The sequence below is a fragment of the Trachymyrmex cornetzi genome, unplaced genomic scaffold (assembly GCF_001594075.2).
Source record: "Trachymyrmex cornetzi isolate Tcor2-1 unplaced genomic scaffold, Tcor1.1 scaffold16, whole genome shotgun sequence".
NCBI lineage: Eukaryota > Metazoa > Arthropoda > Insecta > Hymenoptera > Formicidae > Trachymyrmex > Trachymyrmex cornetzi.
In genome coordinates this window covers 3,655,532-3,675,916 of record NW_017296201.1, presented here as the reverse complement: position 1 = coordinate 3,675,916, position 20,385 = coordinate 3,655,532, and the positions used below count along the sequence as shown (strand labels likewise).

Sequence of the window (20,385 nt, the reverse complement as noted above, 5' to 3'; positions counted from 1 at the left end):
GACTCTTTCTATACGCCTGTCATATCCTAGGACGTGTTCAGATCTCCATCCGGGTATCATAATGTCATCCTTGAGTAACGTTCAGTAAACAACAGGACGGAGTGATACTTGAGTGGCACTCTGGTGAAAATCTGAAAATATGCCCTGAGGAGTACAACAATGTGTTGTGACCTGAAGGGCAATTGTATTATATCTTGAAACAAAATAAAAATTACAAAAATTCACTAAGTATTGATCAATGAAATCATAACTATTCTACTAAATTTGTCCACTTTTGTAATCTTCATTTCATTTGAAGATGCACAATCGACTGCCAGGAAATAATTCGCCAATTGACATGCAAATGAGGAAGAAAACTCCGATTATTAGCAATTGTGATACCAACATTTTTTTAAGAATAATTTGTACATCAAAAACCGTAAAACTAAAAAAAAGTATTTCAGAATTATTGAAAATACAATAAGAATATAAATAAATTCTAATTTTTTTTATGATTTTGATGTCAAAAAAATTTATAAAATAAACCCTTATATTTTAAAAAATTAAAAATTTGAATATCACGATTCCCTAATTTAAAAGTAACAATAAAAAAATTAATAAAAGGGCTCGAAGAAATAGGCGCTGTTCAGAGAGCGCAAAAGTTACATGCTTAAATTGCCTACGTATACAAAAATTTTTTGTATACAAAATTTTTTGCGTTTATTATCGTTGTTTTTGTATACACAATTTTTGCGTTTATTATCGCTGAAGAAGGTTAGAAGACTAACCGAAACGTACGAAAATTTATTATCGTTTAACGATTTTTTATTGTTCTATCATCTCTCCAATAAATTTAACTTTTATATTGAGAGAATTCTTTGAACAATTTGCGCACTCTGAATAGCGCCTATTCCCTCGAGCCCTTTTATTTATTTATTATTATTACTTTTAAAATTTAGTTTTAATTTCAAATTAAATGTATGTTATTATGTGGATATGATATTAAGTATTTAATTTTTTAAATAAATTTCCTATTTACCATTTAATTTAAATAATTTAAATCAGATAATTTTTTAATTCAGGTAACTTTTAAGAATTAATTAAATTAAGAACAAAAATAAATTGTAATGCCAAAATGATGAAAATTATATGAACAATACATATTTAATAGCAAAAAAATGTGCAAAGAATATTTTTTTAATGTTTACCGCGTCGTTTATTACATCACAATATTATATTCCATGAATTTTTCATTGTATTATTTATCTATCGTGTTTCACAAATTTCACAAAATTGGACATTACACGAACGATTCACGAGGGACCAAATTAACGATTAATCCTCTTCTTGCTTCATCCGCATTTTGACCCGTTTCAATTCTTCATAACGAGCGACGTACTCGTTCACCGTCGCGCATAGATCTCCGTTGTTCTCCATTGCGAGCTCGAGGGAAGAGAATAGGCTCTCCAGTAGATGACTCGGCCACTCGTCGGTTGATCTGACAATCGTTTCGACCAAGTCCTCGATTTGCGAGCTGTACAATTTCTCAGTGCTAGACGGGGCCGAAGAGACGCTGGACGTTAATCTCTGTCGTTTGGATGGCGGACCTTCCCCGGACGCGTTGCATTCTCTCTTGACGTTCGTTCCTAATCATCAAGTTTATAAAAGTATACAAATCCATTGCGATTTATACTATTCACGTGTTAATAACTCAATTTTAAGAAATCGCCCTACTGAAAAAAATCATGTCATAAAGTTACATAACAATATCCTGTAATTAAAACAAGTAAATCACGAATTGTTCCAAATCAGTACGCGATTTTCTAAAACCACATAATTTGAAAATTCACATGATAATATGTATTTTTCCTTCTATTTCTATCATTCAGTTCTTTAAAATTCAATAATTATAAAATCACATAATAGATGAAAAATTATTTCTAATATTATGTGATTTTTCAAATTATTTTTTTTTTAAATCACATACTGATTTAGGACAATCTGTTACGTGATTTACTTGTTTTAATTACATGATTTCGTATACAACGAAAAAAAATCACGTACATTACACGATTTCGTTATATAACGAAATTATAATAAATAAGTAAAAACGTGATTTTTTTTCAGTAAGGCGTATACGGGTTGGACTTGTAAAATTGTTAATTATAAAACAGTTACTCGATCTGGAAGACGTCGAGTGCGAGGACCGTACAGCTCCGAGCTTATTTCGCGCTTTCGATTGTGTTTTAATCTTTCTGGTCGTGCCGCGTGCCGCACTAATCTCTTAAGAGACCATTACGATGCACATTAACACATGCGTAAATATTATACATATAAAATTTTTTATATTAAAAAATATACCTAGTACTCCACCAGAGTCAGTAGAGTGTATATGATTCTTCAGCTTCCTGTTCTCACCCTTGAGCTTCTTCGGGCACGAAATTGGCGTTAGATCCGCTGCGTTTGTTAGAAATTAATATATTATTAATTATTATATATTGTTATTATTTCAGACGGATAATCACCTTGCGAAGAGCGATCGGATAGACTGTCGGATTTTCCATTGAATAACTGCTTGAAAAAGAAACGTCGCTTTTGCGGCGAAGGCGATTTCACTTCGTATACTTCGCCACGATTATTGTCATACAATTTTGCAATCTGTGACAAGCGGTCGATAATTGTGCATTTACGAGCATATTGATTATATCAATATTTAAAGATCAGTCATTTAAGAGATAATTTACTTTCCATTTTGACTATTTCCTAAAATGATTCTATAAATATTCAACATTTTCACTTCAATCTATTGTTTTTAAATATATTTAAATATATCTTAATGAATATGTGCTATCATATTTATATCTCGGGGTATCTGCTTTCTTATTATACTCAGACTCTTATTATTTTTAGATTCTTAATATACATCAAGTTATTAATATTCTTATAAGATAGATTCTTATTAAAATCAAATTAAGTTTTATAAAATACTTATTAGTATCAAAATTATTAAATTGCTTATCAATTTAATTTATGATATTACTATTCCAATTCTGTTCATGATTGTGCTCCAAGACTGAAAAAGATTTCGGGGCGTTATTTGCAGAATTAGAGATATATATACATAAATTTATACTGTGAAATATTAAATCCGCTTTGACCGAAAATGAGATTTCTCTTAATCATATTTATTCTCATCGGTCCAATTTCGAATTATGATTTTTTAAACCTTGATGTACTAAATATGTACAAAACACGGGCAGAAAAGTATTAAACATGTTAAAAAAACAAGAGAGTATTAAAAAGACAAAAAGGATATCAACCTCTGATGGCAAATTAATGTGTCGGCAGTGAGCGGTCATTAGCACGAGCATGTGCACTGATCGATCGAGACCACGCATTAAAGAGATAAAAACTACTCTCGCCGTCTCATCCACCAGATCCCACCAGGTCAAGACCCCGGGCATATACAGCAACGCTGGTAGGGTGCGTCGCGCGGTTTTGATCTTCTATTATCACAACAAAACGACTGTTATCACAATAAAATGATTGTCGTCTGACATTTTGTTGAAAAACAGAAAATAATTGTTTTCTACTTGTATCATGGCTTCTTCAGCCGCCTTGCCCGTTTCCTCAAACAGCGTCGTAACGTCCAAGATATGACACGGCAAGTGTTCCAGGGTGTGCAGCAACGCTGGGCCTAGATGACGAGTATGGGAATCGTCTTCACCGCACAGCAAAATTCGTGGACAGCCGCTCGATTTGGACATGGCTTTACCTGTACTGCGGTCCCACGCGGATTAGTATTTGATTTTCGCCTCCCTGGATATTTTCACTTACATGTTGTCCGAAGTCAGCATGCCAGTTGGACAAAGTGTTTGTAAACGCGATAGGATTCCCGTCAAATCCTCGTGCAACAATGGTTGGATTCTGAACGATAAGCTCTTAATCGGGGCGACGATGACGCGATGCGACGCGGGAACGATATTTTGACGTGCCTTCAAGAAATCTTCCTTTTCCACCTTGATAAAAAATATTTCTCTTGCAATTAGATATTTTACTTTATGTAAGGATAGTTCGAAATGTACAGAATAATATAATGTATATGAAATGTATGTATATATTTTTAAATAAAAATTATTTTTATATAAAGTCTATTTTTTTCTGTAATTTATTTTATTAAGTAGGATCAAATCAGTATTTATTGTCACACCAAGTGTCTTACTTTGAGATGGCGTTCATTGATGTGATACTTAGACTTGGAATTATAGATCTGTGGATAATTTCTGCGAACGGAGCACATAACTGCTTCAGCGCAAAGAGCCTGCAGATCGCTGCCGCAGAATCCGAGCGTTTTCGATGCCAGATTCGCCAAGAATTTCTGCGCTGGTTTCTGCTTCCAGCTTTTGATGTGCACCTATCCCCGTATAAAAACATTAACGTTTTCCTCTTTATCATTAGCTTTTTTCTTATACATTTTTGTGATATTTTTTACTAGCAGCACGATACCGAAAGTATCTCTTTTCTGGCGCTGTAGCAAGGCAGAGGGAAGTACAGTTCTTTGTCAAATCTGCCGGGTCTCCTCAAAGCGGGATCTATGGCATCAATTCTGTTAGTCGCGCCTATCACTATGATCTCGGAATTGTTATCCAGACCATCCATCAGGGCCAAAAGAGTGCAGACAACGCTGGCATGAACAAAATCCTGCCGACTAGATCTCACAGGCGCGAGACCATCGACTTCATCGAAAAAAATGATGCACGGTTTTGTCTGTTGTGCCTGAAGAAGAAAATAATTTCTTTTTTGGGATTGGAGATGAAATGGAGGAAGCTCATTTCCTATGGAAACTCTACAGGAATACAGCATAAAATATTGGAAAATGTTAAGTAAACAAATTTTTTTTACTATTTGAAATATTTGATATTTCTGTGCTGTATTGGTGATTGATATGCATGACTTTTTGCAGATTCAATTTTACAGTACAATTTGCCAGAGATAGCCAAGTTTTGAAGAAAGTTGATTTAAAATTTAAATGTTTATCATTAAACTCTGAACAGATTAAAATGATAAGAGCATGGAATGGCATGGAATTATAAGAGACCAAATTTTACCGACCAGGGAGAAAATCTTTTCGAGCTTCTTCTCACTCTCTCCGACCCATTTGCTAAGACAGTCGGAACCTTTGCGCGAGATGAAGGAGACCTTACGTTCGGAATTGCTGCATTCTGTCGCTAATGCGCTGGCTACGAGAGTCTTTCCCGTTCCTAGTAAAGAACAAAAGCAAAAGAGATCCACTTTGCATAATGAAGTATTTGACATTACCTGGAGGGCCATGGAACAGTAAACCGCGTGGTGGTCTAAGATTGAATTTAGCATATACGTCTCCGTACATCAATGGAAATAGGACCATCTCCTTCACAATCCTAATATGCTTTTCCAGTCCTCCGATGCAGGAGAAATCTTTCACCGCGCCAGACATCTTTTTGTCTTTTCCAAGAATTCGAGGAGAGCTAAACCGATCTATTTCCACTTCTGTGTTGCGATATAATCAATATAAAAATGTCAATTACTATCATCGATGTCTCGATGGAAACCCACGATTTATTCGTGCATCCTGAGGTGATCTTACAATCGGTATTGTCACTGGAATTTTTACGCAAGTGTTATTCGGAGTTATGAGAACCTACTGCTCAATTTCAACATTATTCCTGACATTATCGTCAGCTAACAGACGGAAAGTCACACGGATCGATTCTCGTATCGATACGACGCTCGTATGTTTCAATTTCCTTCCTGATAAAAAATAAAGGAACGGACAGAAAGGAATACAAATAAATAAATCGCCAGCGAATCGGTTACATTACGAAATTTTTATTTCACTATAATATATGACAATAAAATGTATTACTTATATGATAAAATAAATAAGGCAGTGGATGCATCTCGTCGCTTTTCGTCCGTTTTACAACTTCGTCGTGTATGCGCCTAAATTCTTAAGGCTACCATCTACTCTGCGTGCGTACATTGTCAGTAGAAAAAATTGCCAGATACTTGATATGCTACAGCTCAAGTTCGAGCGTGTTAATACTTCATTCTTCGTAGAGAGTAGTCTTAAGGGATGTTATATTGAAAAAGAGATAGAAAGAAAGAGAGAACAGATAAATGTGGTCGCTCGTCCGTAATCGGCAGTGTTTGCAAGATAGCTTTTCGATTCGATAGTGCATACATTGTTAATACATATATGTATATGTACGTATAATGCAGATTTTTTCATGCAGTGGTATTGCGAAAACGACGGCATACCGACGAGCACCAAGAACGTAATCGCAGAACAGCCGTCTCTTTCGGATTCGTGACTTCGAGTGTGGAATGTAAATCTGTGATCGCTAGAAGAAAAATCATATATACACATCCGTCCGACTGCAAGTTAACGGTGTAACTTCCGTATTTTATCTGAACACTTTGCAACAGTTATAATTATGTATATGCAGGAGTGAGGTCTTGCATTATCTGTCGTTAGTTTCTTTGGCAAATACCGGATACTTGTATGATCCCCGTTGCGAGAGAATCGATGATAATTCACGTGAAGCAATTCTTCTTTTTCCTTCCCTTTCATCCTTCTTCATTTTCAAACGGGGTTGAGAATCGAGAATGTGTGTACATCGCAGATGCATAATACGAACGCTGGGAAAAAAGCGAGCGTTTCTTTTTTTTTTCTTTCCTAAACCTCAGTCTTTTCGATTCTACTTACTAGAAAATTTCGCAAGTAATACAATCGAATTTCGACGAACGATCCAATCGCCGAACAAAACGAATTCTTATCATGCTAACTACAAAAATTTCTTCGCTACGAATGCATCACCTGACGCAAGAAACGGATATGCTACTAACAAAATTTGTAGATTACCTCTTAAATCACGCTCTTGCAAACGAAAAACGTTACATCTTAACAATAACGACGTATCCCTAAGATATTACTCGTGGATCACATGAGAGATTTATTGACAGAGTTTCTTTACTATAGCTCCTATTCGATTGTATGATTTGAATAGCAAAGGATGGATTGCGCCCTGTATGTATGTTGCCTCCGATGTATTGTTTAAACGGTTATTGAAGAGAATCTGCTTTTCTCAGACTGTTCGGGACAGCTTAATTAAGTGAAAACGAGTTTTCGTCTCGTCGCATACGACTTCATCTGGTAACTAATCGTTCACAATTACAGCAAGTCACAACCAATACACGAATCTGGGGAAGGCAAGTTATATCCTAAATATTCGCTAATATTTATACATGTACATACATATAACACAAAGTATCCCCAGAATCATCACAGTTCTTCTCGAGCATGAATACTTTGATTTCTGAATAATAAGAACGGCAGTTTTTTTTTCTAAATCAAAATACAACTTTGTAAAGTTGATTATCTATTGAAAATTTTATTTGTCTCACTTTCGGATAGATACGAAAATTAAAAAGTCGAGAAAATAAAAAAGAAAATAAAGTGGAAGAAAGTGCGATAATTCTGGGATATTTTGTAGAGCGACGGCCAGATATTCAAGAGTGCCTAGGACCGACTGGAAGTCTCAACGTTTTATATTCCTTTCCATTATCGTTTCGAATTTTAAACTTGATATTACTCATTTCTTCTGGCAAATTTAGTAAAACAGATAATTTTTTGTCGCCAATTTAAATCCCAATCCAAACACTTGCCATGTATTAATTGTTGCGGCTCGCTTTTGAGGATCTAACGCGCGAACGATTAATTTTACTATTTTAAAGTTATTCACTTTTTAAGAGTCTTCGAAACCGCTCTAAACATGACTAACTAGCCGCCACTGCATCATATATATATATATTTTTTTTTATCGAGGTATTTCATATTTATAATAGTGTAAGTGTGTGTATATTAAGTGCCCTGTTTCCATCTTCAACGAGTAAAACCTTATCCTTTTTACAACTTTGGTCTATTTAAATTGCAGATTACTAGTCACATTTCGAATACACCTTAAGTTATTTCATATGAACTGAAAAGGATAGATCAAAAGTTACCATCACATAAGAAAAAGATCACATTTAACTGAAGCAATTATTCAGTTAGAAAGATATATAATAGTTTTGACGAACATACATTATTGTTACATACATAGATATATGTTCATTATCTCATATTTTTTTAGACATCGAATATAATTTTCGTGATTTAATATTAAAAAATTTAATATTTAATATAAAATTAAAACTTTATATATGAATTTTTTCTCTTGAGATAATAAGCTTTGATCGTCAAGCTTTTTATACGTCAAGTGTACCATCTTATACTATAAGTAATAATTTGAATTGATACATTCTGTAATACGAGGTATATTTTGATACACGATGCGATAAGGAGAAAACCACAATTATACTCTCTATAAATCTTTTGGAGTGAAAATTGAGCTAGTCTTGAAAAATGAGTGAATTTTTTTACTCTTGAACAAGACTGGCAGATTTTCACTTTTTTAGAGTAAGATTTCACTCTTTTAGAGTGAGATTCACTCCAAAAGAATGAGATCTCATTCTTTTTTTTTGGAGTGAGATTCATTCCTTGGAGTGATTTTTACTCGAAAAGATTGAAATCTTACTCTAAAAGAATGAAATTCTTTTATCTCACTCCTAAAGAGTGAAAATCTGCCACTCTTGTCCAAGAGTAAAAATATTTTCTATCTTTTTTTTCAAGACTGGCTCAATTTTCAGCTTTTTGGAGTGAGATTTCACTCCAAAAGATTTAGAAAATATATCTAACAAATGTAAGAAAAAACACGTTTCGTGTTTTAATCTTCCCTACGATGTAAATTTTTATTCAAAATGAATAATTCTAAATAGTTAGCAATTTAATAAAATGAAAAAACTCGTGATAATATAAAAAAAAAACCGCTATCCAAAATTGCGAACAATCACCGTGCCATATTAATATCTTTACTTAATAAAGATTAAATTAAATTAAAATTGTTAAGTACACAATGTACCAATTCTTGTATTTTCATTGTTTCTTATACAGAGTGAGGAAAAAATACAGGGACCCCAAAATATATCGAAAAATGTAAGTTTTATAGAAAACTGTTTCAGATAAAAGTTGTAGGGTTTAAAAAGGTCTATCTACCAATCTTATCAGTTTGACTTCGGATGGCATCGTTAAGATCAGGTTTTAAATAGAGATTTCCATTTAAAGAAATTAATACGACTTTGACTTGACTTTGGCGATGCCACCCAAGATTAAATTGATGAGACCGGTAGATAAACTTTTTTAAATCTTATAACTTTTATCTGAAACAGTTTTCCATAAAATTTATATTTTTCGAGATATTTCAGTTCCGGTATTTTTTCCTCACCCTGTATGATCAATATAATGTAATTACTTGAAAGGAAAATATATATTTTGCAAAATGTGTATATGTGTCTGTATACATATAAAGTATGTATATATATTAAGTGACTGAAGATTAAATTAAAAACTTGTATCCTTTCTCTTGCGTTATACATATTATATATTGTCAGATAAGTTTTTAATTGAATCTTCTTTATTTAATCTGAAATCTTTCGAACAAACGTTTAGAAATAAAAGAGTTCATATTTTCTAAAGGAATATTATGCAAGAATGTTAGCAATTTACTACTTTTATCTTATTTGGTTTTATCATTTTTATCACATCCACTATGATATATAAAAATGATATATAAAAATGTAATCTCGAAAATACTAAGTTTTAAGGCTCTTGAGTAGTTAAATTGTGACATCACGGCCATGTTAAATCGTGACATCAGATGAGAGAAATGATACGTTAATTTTTGTTACGTGTCATTTGTAAGACAATTTGGACAAAACGATGAGATCGCTCTAAAATAATTTTAAAAATGGATGAAGGCTATTTGTATCCCCCTTGATAAACAATAATTGTAAAAAAATAATAAAAAACACATTAAGTGCTTTTATTCAATGTGTATGCGTACACTATTTTCACTTTCACGTGTCTTTTATCACTTTATAAGATTATTTACTGACTATCAGAGAGGAATGAGGATAGCTTTCGTCTATTTTTACAATTGTTTTAAAACGCTCTCATCATTTCGTTTTGTCCAAATTGTCTTTATTTACAAATGACACGAAACAACAAAAATTAACATATCATTTTTCACTTTTGACGTCACAATTCAATATGGCTGTAATGACTACTTAGGAGCTTTAAACACGATATTTTCATTATCAAGCCGATAATAATAAATCAAATTTTTACAGAAGCCATTTATTAAATTTAAATCAATTTAATTTTATAAAAAAAGTATGTATAAACGGCAATCTAACTTTCTCATCATTTTAACCCTATATATATAATTAAGATTCGTGATATTATCTTATTTTTGTATGAAATATCAAATAATCACTTGATTGGACATTTACAGTATTTTTAGAATATGTACAAAATCCAATCTAACGTACCTGGAACTTAATAATCAACTAAAATTGCCTTTTATCTTACACAAATGCAATAGCTTTGCTGTTATTCATCTACAAATTGGCAGTATAATAACTAAGAAATATAGGATTCCAAAGTTCTATTTGATACAACAATGATAATATCCAGTTTTACGATCAGTATAAATATACAAAAAAAGACCTTCCGATGTGTCACAATGGCGTAATAATGTAATACGTTTGTCTTGTTAGTAATATGATGAATTTTCTTTCATACCTGTGTATTATACTCTACTGACGTTGTGACTTGTACTTTGTAAACTTTTCCACTTCCTTGAGCAAGTCCTGAAAATAAGAATGTTTGTTAACATACATTTATATCTAGTTAAATTAGCCAATATTTTCATCATTCTATAGTTTCTGTAGTATAATTTCACAATTAATATAAAGTATTTACCTTTGGCAGTGATTTTCTATCGTATTTCTGAGCATATTTCCCAACGCATCTGCTTAGTTGCACATAAATATCGCATAATACCTCGACAGGAAAGTCTTTTGTTATTTCAACGGTAAAATGCCATGCATTATCAAGTTCGCTTCTATCAACTACAATTTTCTCGTTTTCTTCAATTTTATCCCGGCTAGTATCGCTTTCGATGGCGAATGATAATTCGTCCATGCTTTCGCGTCGAGATGATGAACTCGAATCACCATTCACCATTGGCTTGTCTTCTTCTATGAAGCATATTTCCATTTGATCAAGATTATCTATTCGTTGATCTGTTATAGTGCAGTTTTGACTCCCCTTTGAATTTTCATTTTGCGAATCGTTCTCTGAATCAGTATTATCAAACAATCCCATATGTCCGTTCAAAACGTTATTCGCCTCAGTTTCGAATTCTTGAAATTTTTCTAGATCAATACTAGTAGTAGTTTCATTGCTTGCTGATTTATTCGCAACTGTTTCAGTAACATTCTCTTCGAAAGCGATCTTCCTCTTCTTTTGGACCTTCTTTACATAACCGCGAGCCCAAGCGGGTATTTTACGTTTCCTCGAACTACCGAATTTCTTTCCGTTCACAACGAGAGAATGACTAGAATTTATAGACTCCTTTTTGTCTGATCGTTCGTTCATGGAAGTAGATTCCAGCTTGGAATTTTTGCTTCCTTCATTATCACAATTGCTTTCTAAAATTCGACGATTCTTCGAAATTTCGCGACACTTGTCCTCGAAATCAGAGTCCAATTCGGCTTTTATTAAAGCATAAGCGTTATCACGCAAAGAACACGCTCGATGTCTTATTAATTTGTCCGCAGGATCCCTGTGGAAAGAGAACGTAATGTGTTATTAGCATATAAAAAAAAAAAAATCATTCTAGCATTCCATTGATAGAAAGCATGATGACTAATGGGAGTGGTCTTCAATGATGCGTGGTGAATTAGTCATAATGGTGTGTCTAGCAAAACAACAACGATTATGGTGCGCTCTAAATTGAAAACCACTATTATCTACGGAGCGATAACAGCATTACGGATAAACAGCAAAAAGCTCAACTACCTCTTTAATATTCCGAGGGAGGGCCTATCACGTAAGCTGACATGAAAACACACAATATGAAATGTCAGTATAGAAAAAGACAGTATATATTGCTAGAGAAGAACTTCAAGTTATAGCACAATATCAATAACTGCTTCTGTAATGGAGATAATTCTCGCACAAAGACTCGTATGATTGTTTTCCTTGACTGGCGAGAAATTTTAAAAAGATTGTATCCTAATTCAGTTACTGACCTGTCTGGGTTATATTCTAGAGCGTTCCTACATATGAGATCAATATCATCAAGAAATTCGCGGGCGCATAGATAGCAGTTCATATCGATCTTGGTCATCATCGTTTCTAGATCCATAGGCTGCTTTATTATTAGATTGTAGTCCGGTACTTCTTCTGTGTCCACCGGCTTCGTAAACATGAAAAATCTGAAACACATTATTCAATTAAACTCTTCTGATATACTCCGAAAAAAATTGAAAATAATTTATACAAACTTACTGTCGATTTCTCGCTAATTTAGCGCATATTTCTCTCAGGAAAATTCGTAATTCTCTCAGAGATATTTCATCTTTCTCGTACATGATCTGCTTCTCCTCTTCCGTTAGTTTCTTTGGCAACGGATCTGGCGCTAATGGCAGTGTTTCTAAAACCTCTTCTTTGTTGCTTTTGATCTGTGGCTGTCTTAGACACTGAATAACAAAAATGGGCCGGAAAAATTTCGTTCTTTGTTCGGTGGTAGGAGTCTTCATGGAATAGACCTCTCCGCGTAATTCACTGAACAAGCTTTTTAGTTGATCGGGAAGATCTTGATACGTCGCGTCACTCGTTGCGAGAATTAAAATTGGTAAGGAAGGATCCAGTGCTGCGATACGGCACAAGAAAACTGCTTTCACTGTTTCTGGCACGAGAGGCCACCACTGATTAATCGATCGAATGTAAATTATGGACGGTACGTTCCTAATCGCTTCGTTAAATACCTACAATATTTAATACAATTATTAATATTTGTCCATAATATTTAACTATCGGAATATAATTTTCTCTTTTTCTTTGAGATATAATAAATATCACATATAAATAAAAAATTAAAATAGATATTTTAATTTTTCATTTATGTGTGATATTTATTATATTTCGAATCATTATATTATTTTTTATTAATATAATTTTTAATTATTGTGAAATTAAAGCATTAAAACTTGTAGACAAATACATAAGTTAAAAAATTTAATATAGCAAGTTATACAACCTGCACGCAAGTTTCTTCCGGAGATCGAGCACTTTCTGCAAACAATGTGCTGACATCTAAAATCTGAACTGGCAGATGTTCCATGCAATATAGCAATGCTTGAGCTAAATGAGGTCCCTGACCCTCAGACAGACTGCCACCCGAAATCAATAATCTTGGGCGATGGATACCTTTGGCATTTCTCATTCTATAAGAACAAACCACGATTATAGATAACAATTTACAAGAACATATTTTGATTAACAATATTATTTATGATTATAATGTGAAATGTTATAATGTATATGTAAAGAATAATTACTTTGCCATTGCAGGATTTACACCTTGAGGAAATATTCCTCTTATTAAATTAAGTAATTCTTCTAATGGAGGTGCTAATAGTGGTTCCATAAAAGGTTGCAATTTTCTTCCTGCACATGGAGCTACTCTATGTGATGACGGAATGAGCATAGCGTTTGCTTGCATAAAGTCACGTTTCTTTACCTGTTAATGAATATAGTTAATATTAACTTCTAAAATAAAATTCCAATTATATATTGATTATTACTCTTTTTATACTAAACGTACTTCAACTCTCTCCGGATCCAGCAATAATCTGTCATTTGTCATATAAATTTGTGGGTAAGTTCTCCGTAGTCCCTGCAGTACTGCTTCGGTGCACAAAGCTCTTAAGTCTGAGCCGCAATAACCAGTTGCTTTTTCTGCCAGTATCTCCAATAATTGATCGGACGGCGGATTTTTCCATTTACTAACGTGGATTTTCAAGATTTCTAATCTCTCTTTCATAGCCGGTAAGGAAAAGAAGAGTTCGCGATCAAAACGGCCAGGTCTTCGCAAAGCTGGATCAATTGCATCAATTCTGTTCGTTGCACCGATAACTATAACCTTTGACAATTAAAAAAAAAAGATAAAAATTTCTATCAAAAATATCTAGCATATAAATCTTCTACTATAATTTCTGAGGTAACGGAAAGCTCAGCAACAATGAATAACTTTTAAAGCAAGCCCAGTTCTCCAAAGTGAAAAATAAGCAAAAAGCTTACAACTTCTTGTAAAAATTGCAATTGAAACCAATTAGAAAGCCAAGGTCAATATGGACTAGCATTTTCATAAGACCAAAGTTTAATTCGTGCTGTAGCGCTATCAAGGAACATCATTTTTATTACCTGTCCCCTATCACTGAGACCATCCATAAGTGCCAAGAGTGTGGATACGATACTAGCATGTATCTGATCCTGCTTGGTACTTCTAACAGGTGCCAAACCATCTATTTCGTCAAAAAATATTATGGACGGTTTCATTTGTTGAGCCTGTTCAAACAATAATCTCAATTGTCGTTCTGACTCGCCAACCCACTTTGACAGACAGTCCGCTCCTTTTCTCATGAAGAATGCCATTTTCTTGTTGCCTTGACTGCATTCATTTGCTAGTGCTCTAGCTATTAGTGTCTTTCCAGTCCCTAAAATAAACGTTCAAGTTACACAAACAAAAATTTAAATAGGTTTTTATTATATTGCACTTTAAAATGATAAGTTTGTTACTGTATATACCTGGCGGGCCATGGAACAAAACACCCTTTGGTGGGGTAACGTCGTATCTCTCAAAAACGTCTGGATACATCATAGGAAAGATGACCATCTCCTTAAGGCAGTGAATATGGGTTTCCAGACCTCCGACGTCGTTAAATCTAATGTTAGTATCTAAGGTGATGGGATTTATGTCAGCTTTTCGATCTGGTGGACCGCCTTGTGGTATGGCCGATTGTCTGTAAAAATAATCGATATTTTTGTTAATCCTTAGCATGTAAACGGAGGTCATTTGTGCGTGTATCCAGGCAATTTTTTAAATTATGAATATTTTGAGAACAAGTGAATACGGGCGCGCCATTTACTTCTAAAAAAATTTGAGAGGAAAGATGCCCGTAACAGCCTGGCAGCGTATGTCATTTTTTCATTAAGCAGTGATTATTTAAAATCGAGCGCGGACAAAATTTACTCCTGACACGCAACGCATATTTGTACAAGTCAGTAAAATGATTTTTTTCGTGTTTGTTGACTATACATATATACATATATATAAAACAAAAAAATGTTTTTTATTTTAGAATAAAAATCGCTCCGCAGAAGAAATGTTACGATCTTTTTCGAACTGACTTGTCATCAGGATACTTATCATGGAACAAGTCGGAATAGATTCTGGGTAGCGATCATAACTTTTTCCTCAGAGTAGAAACATGAAAAGTGAATGACATTTTTATGTATGTATGTACATTGTACATATACACATATATACAAAAATTGTTACTTTTCACGTTTTCATTCTAGGAACAAAGTTACATGATCGTTACCTAAATCGGAATTATTTCATTTTTCCTAAAAAATACAATAGAAATCTAGGAAATAATTGAATAATTCCGATTGGAATCCATTCTGAATTATTCCATAAAACATACCCAGGTTTGTTCACATGCTCCAACATGTTCCAACATGCTCTTATCATATCTCTTACTCACTCCAAAGAAAATTGTTAGAGTGAGTAGAAGCTATGGCAGAAGCATGATAGAGTATGTTGGAGCATGTAATGCAAACAAATTTATCGTTTTTCTTTTTATCATAATTGTAGTGCATATTTTTTGCGCTGACATTCAGTATATATTTTTTCATTTATGAAACTGTATGAGATTATAGATTTGGAATAAAGATGAATTTGTTAAAGTCTAATGTCATTTTTTTTTATTACGAATGCTTAGTTTTATAAATTTAAAAATTATAAGATTTCATGTCCCGAACTTAGAAATTTAAATTTAAAAAATTTGTTGGCGTATCTTTTTTTTTATTGAAATATGAATTTTAAATTTTAATTTCCATTTCCAATTATTAGATTTCATTGATTTGTTTAAAAGTTACAAGTTTTTAAACATATCACTACCATACATGCATTTGTGTGTACAAAAATAAAATATTTAAATAAATAGATTTGTAAAATTATGTATAAATCTTTCATTTAGAATAGTTAAGGAAGTTACATGAATCTTTAATATTTTTTAAACTACTTTTTTAAACTAATCTATTAAAAAAAACACCGAACATTAATGACTTCCATTTACACTAAATGGATACTACAAAAACGGTATTTACATGGTAAGGGTTGATAAAAACATTGTACAACAAATGTTTTTTTCGTGATATAATACCTCGCTTTTTTGCCTTTCTTCTTGTCATAACGTTGAGGCTCGGAGTCACTGGAATCAGCAGAACTCGTACTCTTACTTCTATGCTTCCTTCTTCTCATTGAATTGCTGAGAACACTTCTAAGGGCTCTAATAGAACGCCTAACTGGCTCTACATTAGCTTGAAACCTATCTACAGTAGGCTTTTTTTGACGTAAACTGTACTTCCTAGGCCCAGGAGAATCCGAAGATTCGCTTAGATCACTATCCACCACTGCATATATAAATAAATGTATAAATATATAAATAAATCATTGTCCTCTGTTACACACATTGATAAAAACCGTTTTTATGAAACTGGCCAATTATAGTCAATCCATTCTTCTGAGGAATAGCTATGATTGACCAGTTTCATAAAAACGGTTTTTACTAAAATGGTTTTATCAGTGCGTGTAACAGAAGTCATTTATATTTTGGAAGAAAACAAATATGCGCGTATTGTACTGTAGCGCCGACAAATCTGAATATTCTACTTACCCCTTGGCAGTTGTCGTTGAGTCGTGCGCCTTGTCCTCTTAATGCGCGTGTACATATCCTCAAACCCCTAAAAAATAATGTAAATAAAAGATACATAAATTTACAGATCAACATTTGACGATAGGGAAATGAGATGCAGAAGTTTGCTTACGTCTTCATTTTCTGAATTTTCATTATCATTATTATCTGGTTTTTCACTTTCATGTGAGCTAACATCGTCCGCCTCCTCTTGCTCTACTTTGGGCTTCTCAGTTTTCTCAACTACATTTCCGCATAATCTGGTTACAGGACCTTCTCTAAATCTGTTTGGGCTATCAGATTTTCTTGTTCTAAGGAAACAGTTTAACGTTAATTATATTATATTTCACTAACAAGTAAACCTACAGAAGTGTCATTCACCGATTTTAATGAAACTTTGCATATCTGAAGAACTTTGAAAAATATTTGAAACTTATTTTTTTTTTATCGGCAAAGGTCTACTTTGAAGGGTGAAAATTACTATAGTAAGTCCTCTTGCCTCTCACCTTTTGGGTTTATTATAATGAGTCCTCTTGCCTCTCATATTTCATACATTTGACATAAGATTTAGTTTCAGCAACCCCAAAAACCCTCTAACCCATTTTACTTTTTCAAATTTTCAACTTATTTCACCTAATATGTTAAATCTACCTTTACCTTTAAGGGACAGTTTTCACCTTTCAGAGCGCACCTTTGCTGATAAAAAAAAATATGTGTCAAATATTTTTCAAAGTTCTACAAATATGCAAAGTTTTATTAAAATCTGTGAGTGACACTTCCGTAGGTTTACTTGCAAGTATATATATATATAAGCGTTCAATATTAAATTACATGCCTAGTGTCTTTCTCCTCATTTGCTGGTTTCGTTTGTTCGCTATCCTTTTCCGGTTCAGTTCTTTCTTTGAGGTCACGATCAACTCTAGTTCGAAGTTCCCTACTATTTTGTCGATCATGTTCTGTTCTGTCCCTAAGAAGTCTTGTCGGAGTTTTATTAGGTGGATGATTTTCGCGAGATTTTAAGGGCATACGGTCTCGAACATCGCGTTTTCTACCAGGGACCTCATCTACCATCTCTTTATCCGAGGAAGAAGGATGTTGTTGAAACATAGGATATCCTTTCAAAGTTTGCGTTCCTGTTAATTTTAATAAACACTTGAAAAATGCAATTCTAAAAAAATTAAAAAATATGTTATAATAATTAAAATATATAAATATAAAAATATTAATTACTCAAACTATATCTTCTAGTTTATTATCTAGTTCTAAATACATGTAACATTGATGTAACTTAAGACGGTCTTGAATATAAGATCCGACTATGAATACCGACTTAAGGTTCATTCCGATATTCACTGTTAGTATTGAAAATCTGTAGTGTACAGCTTATACTATAAATTTTCAATACTGCCAGTGAATATAAGAACCTATTTTCCATCATAATTAGCTATCATAGCTAGTATTCTATATGTTAAATATAATTGATCTATTGTACCCAGAATCCAGCTTGTATTAAGATTGTCATAAGTCTGCATTCTATTACGTGTACTGCGACGTACACTTAGATTGTTTCTAGTTATGTGAGAATTAGAACCGGAATGCGACCTCAGCTTGCGCAGGCTCTTAGGCCGCCTGACATTCGAGTCCAAGCTGCGGTTGCGAGAAAATATCTCTTCCTCGGTATCCATTGAATCCAATGCAGCGTCATCATCTAACATTATCTATGAAATAATTTTACTACAATGTATATAGACATACATATGTACACAAAGTTATAATACATAGAAAACAATAAGCAGTGAATATGTACATAAAATTCTTTGTAAAAACCCAAAATAACAGAAGACTGTTTATTCTTAATTCTCTATAGCCCTAAGTTTCATTTTTAGGAGACTGCACAACATAGGTTTCATTAACACGCCCCAAAAAACAAACATATCGCTGCAAAAACTCCGAATTATAATTTCATCTAACTAAACCGCCTCGCGACACGCCTAAGCAAGAAAACAGGCGAAGAACTTGTTCCAACAATAAACAACAAACAGAACGGTACGAACATAATCCCCTCTCTCTTTCTCTTTTTCTTTCTCGTGATCTTTATATTTTTGATGATAATGCTTCGCGTTTAACCTTTAACCAGCACGATTACCTTCATCTGGCCAATTCTTGTTGCCGATGAGTGAGGAAAACGTTAAAACCGCGGATGTCCGTCATATGCGTGGGATAATACGGAGTTGCATTTACAACCGCAGGGAACTATTCTGCACTGCCCTGGCTATGGAAGAGCGCGAGCAAGCTGGTCACGGATCGTCTCCTTAGCGTCGAGTCAATGCTCGGTCAACCTCGCTACTTTGTTTAGCGTCAAGTAGAATCACGCGGCCGATGTTATTGTTCACCGAACGGCATCAGAGGCTCAAGACGACACGATTCCCGATCGAGTTCAATTGCAAAACCCGTATCATCTGTACACGCATATACTACACACAGCTACGCGACACACACCACACACACGCTTACGCACTACACACAAGCATATATATGTAATACATATGCGCACGCATGCGCACTCCACTTCCAGTTTGCGTAACTGCACGAACATACTTCCGTAGGCCTGTTCTTTTTAGCTGAACTTCTGACACGGTTCATCTTTCTTCCTTTTCTCTCACGTTGGAAAAAAAAAGAGAAAAGATAAACCCTGCAAGAAGCTAAAAAGCTAAAAAGAATAGGGAATCGATTGTGTATTTCGAAATGAGATGAAAATTACAAAAGTGAGCAAATTCATCTAATGAATGTGCACACTTTTGTAATTTTCACTTTATTTAAAGATACATAATCGACTCCCAAGGTATCAATAGCTGCGTCCAGCAGACTCAACAGTTTTGCAACCGTTTTGTGATTCTTCGCTGAGGTAGAACAACGTCTATGGATTCCGTACCATGTAATTTTTAAATTATGTTATTTAAAAAAATCACTTAATGATTTAAAACAATTCGTTACGTGATTTGCATATTTTAGTTACATGATTTCATCACGTAACGTCGTGATATGATTTTTTTCAGTAAAGAGACCTCTTGTCATGGTTGCAATTGCCCACTGCCAATCACAGTGATTTTTGCGTAGGAAATTTTTCTTCATTTCTTTTTCTAGCGTTGTGAATGGGCGAGTTCAAGCGGACAAAGCGGCTAGGCATGCTTGCCGAGCGAATGTGTACGACTGGTTCTTACCTATGGATCCAACCAAATCATGCTTAATTGCTTGGCGAGCAAACCTTGGCCGCTTTGTCGACTTGAACACGCTCATTGGCTTGTGCGCAATTGAGTCGCGTGCAATTGATATATATTTGAAGAAACCCAGATGGATGTTTATACCATGATGTGCTATTATGCTGGATTTACACTGTATCCGATTTTCGTCGTACGACGCTCTTCAACCAATCAG

The 20,385-nt window shown here is 33.9% G+C and overlaps 1 protein-coding gene across 1 annotated transcript; it reads right to left on the bottom strand.

Annotated features, from left to right (window-relative positions):
- Window positions 1-1,166: 1,166 nt before the first annotated feature.
- LOC108758786 (ATPase family AAA domain-containing protein 2) lies at window positions 1,167-19,450 on the bottom strand. Its single transcript, XM_018503900.1, has 27 exons — window positions 19,097-19,450; window positions 18,443-18,668; window positions 17,786-18,083; window positions 17,084-17,261; window positions 16,933-16,999; window positions 16,420-16,669; window positions 14,777-14,991; window positions 14,393-14,685; window positions 13,794-14,111; window positions 13,528-13,709; window positions 13,227-13,413; window positions 12,476-12,954; window positions 12,217-12,402; window positions 11,984-12,019; window positions 11,137-11,747; window positions 10,704-10,770; window positions 5,299-5,480; window positions 5,092-5,240; window positions 4,486-4,755; window positions 4,202-4,393; window positions 3,817-3,998; window positions 3,573-3,759; window positions 3,300-3,485; window positions 2,505-2,637; window positions 2,341-2,436; window positions 2,158-2,262; window positions 1,167-1,625 (listed from the first exon to the last, which is right to left on the bottom strand). The coding sequence occupies exons 1-27, from the start codon at window positions 19,100-19,102 to the stop codon at window positions 1,315-1,317; spliced, it is 5,592 nt and encodes a 1,863-aa protein (XP_018359402.1). The 5' UTR covers window positions 19,103-19,450; the 3' UTR covers window positions 1,167-1,314.
- Window positions 19,451-20,385: the final 935 nt, after the last annotated feature.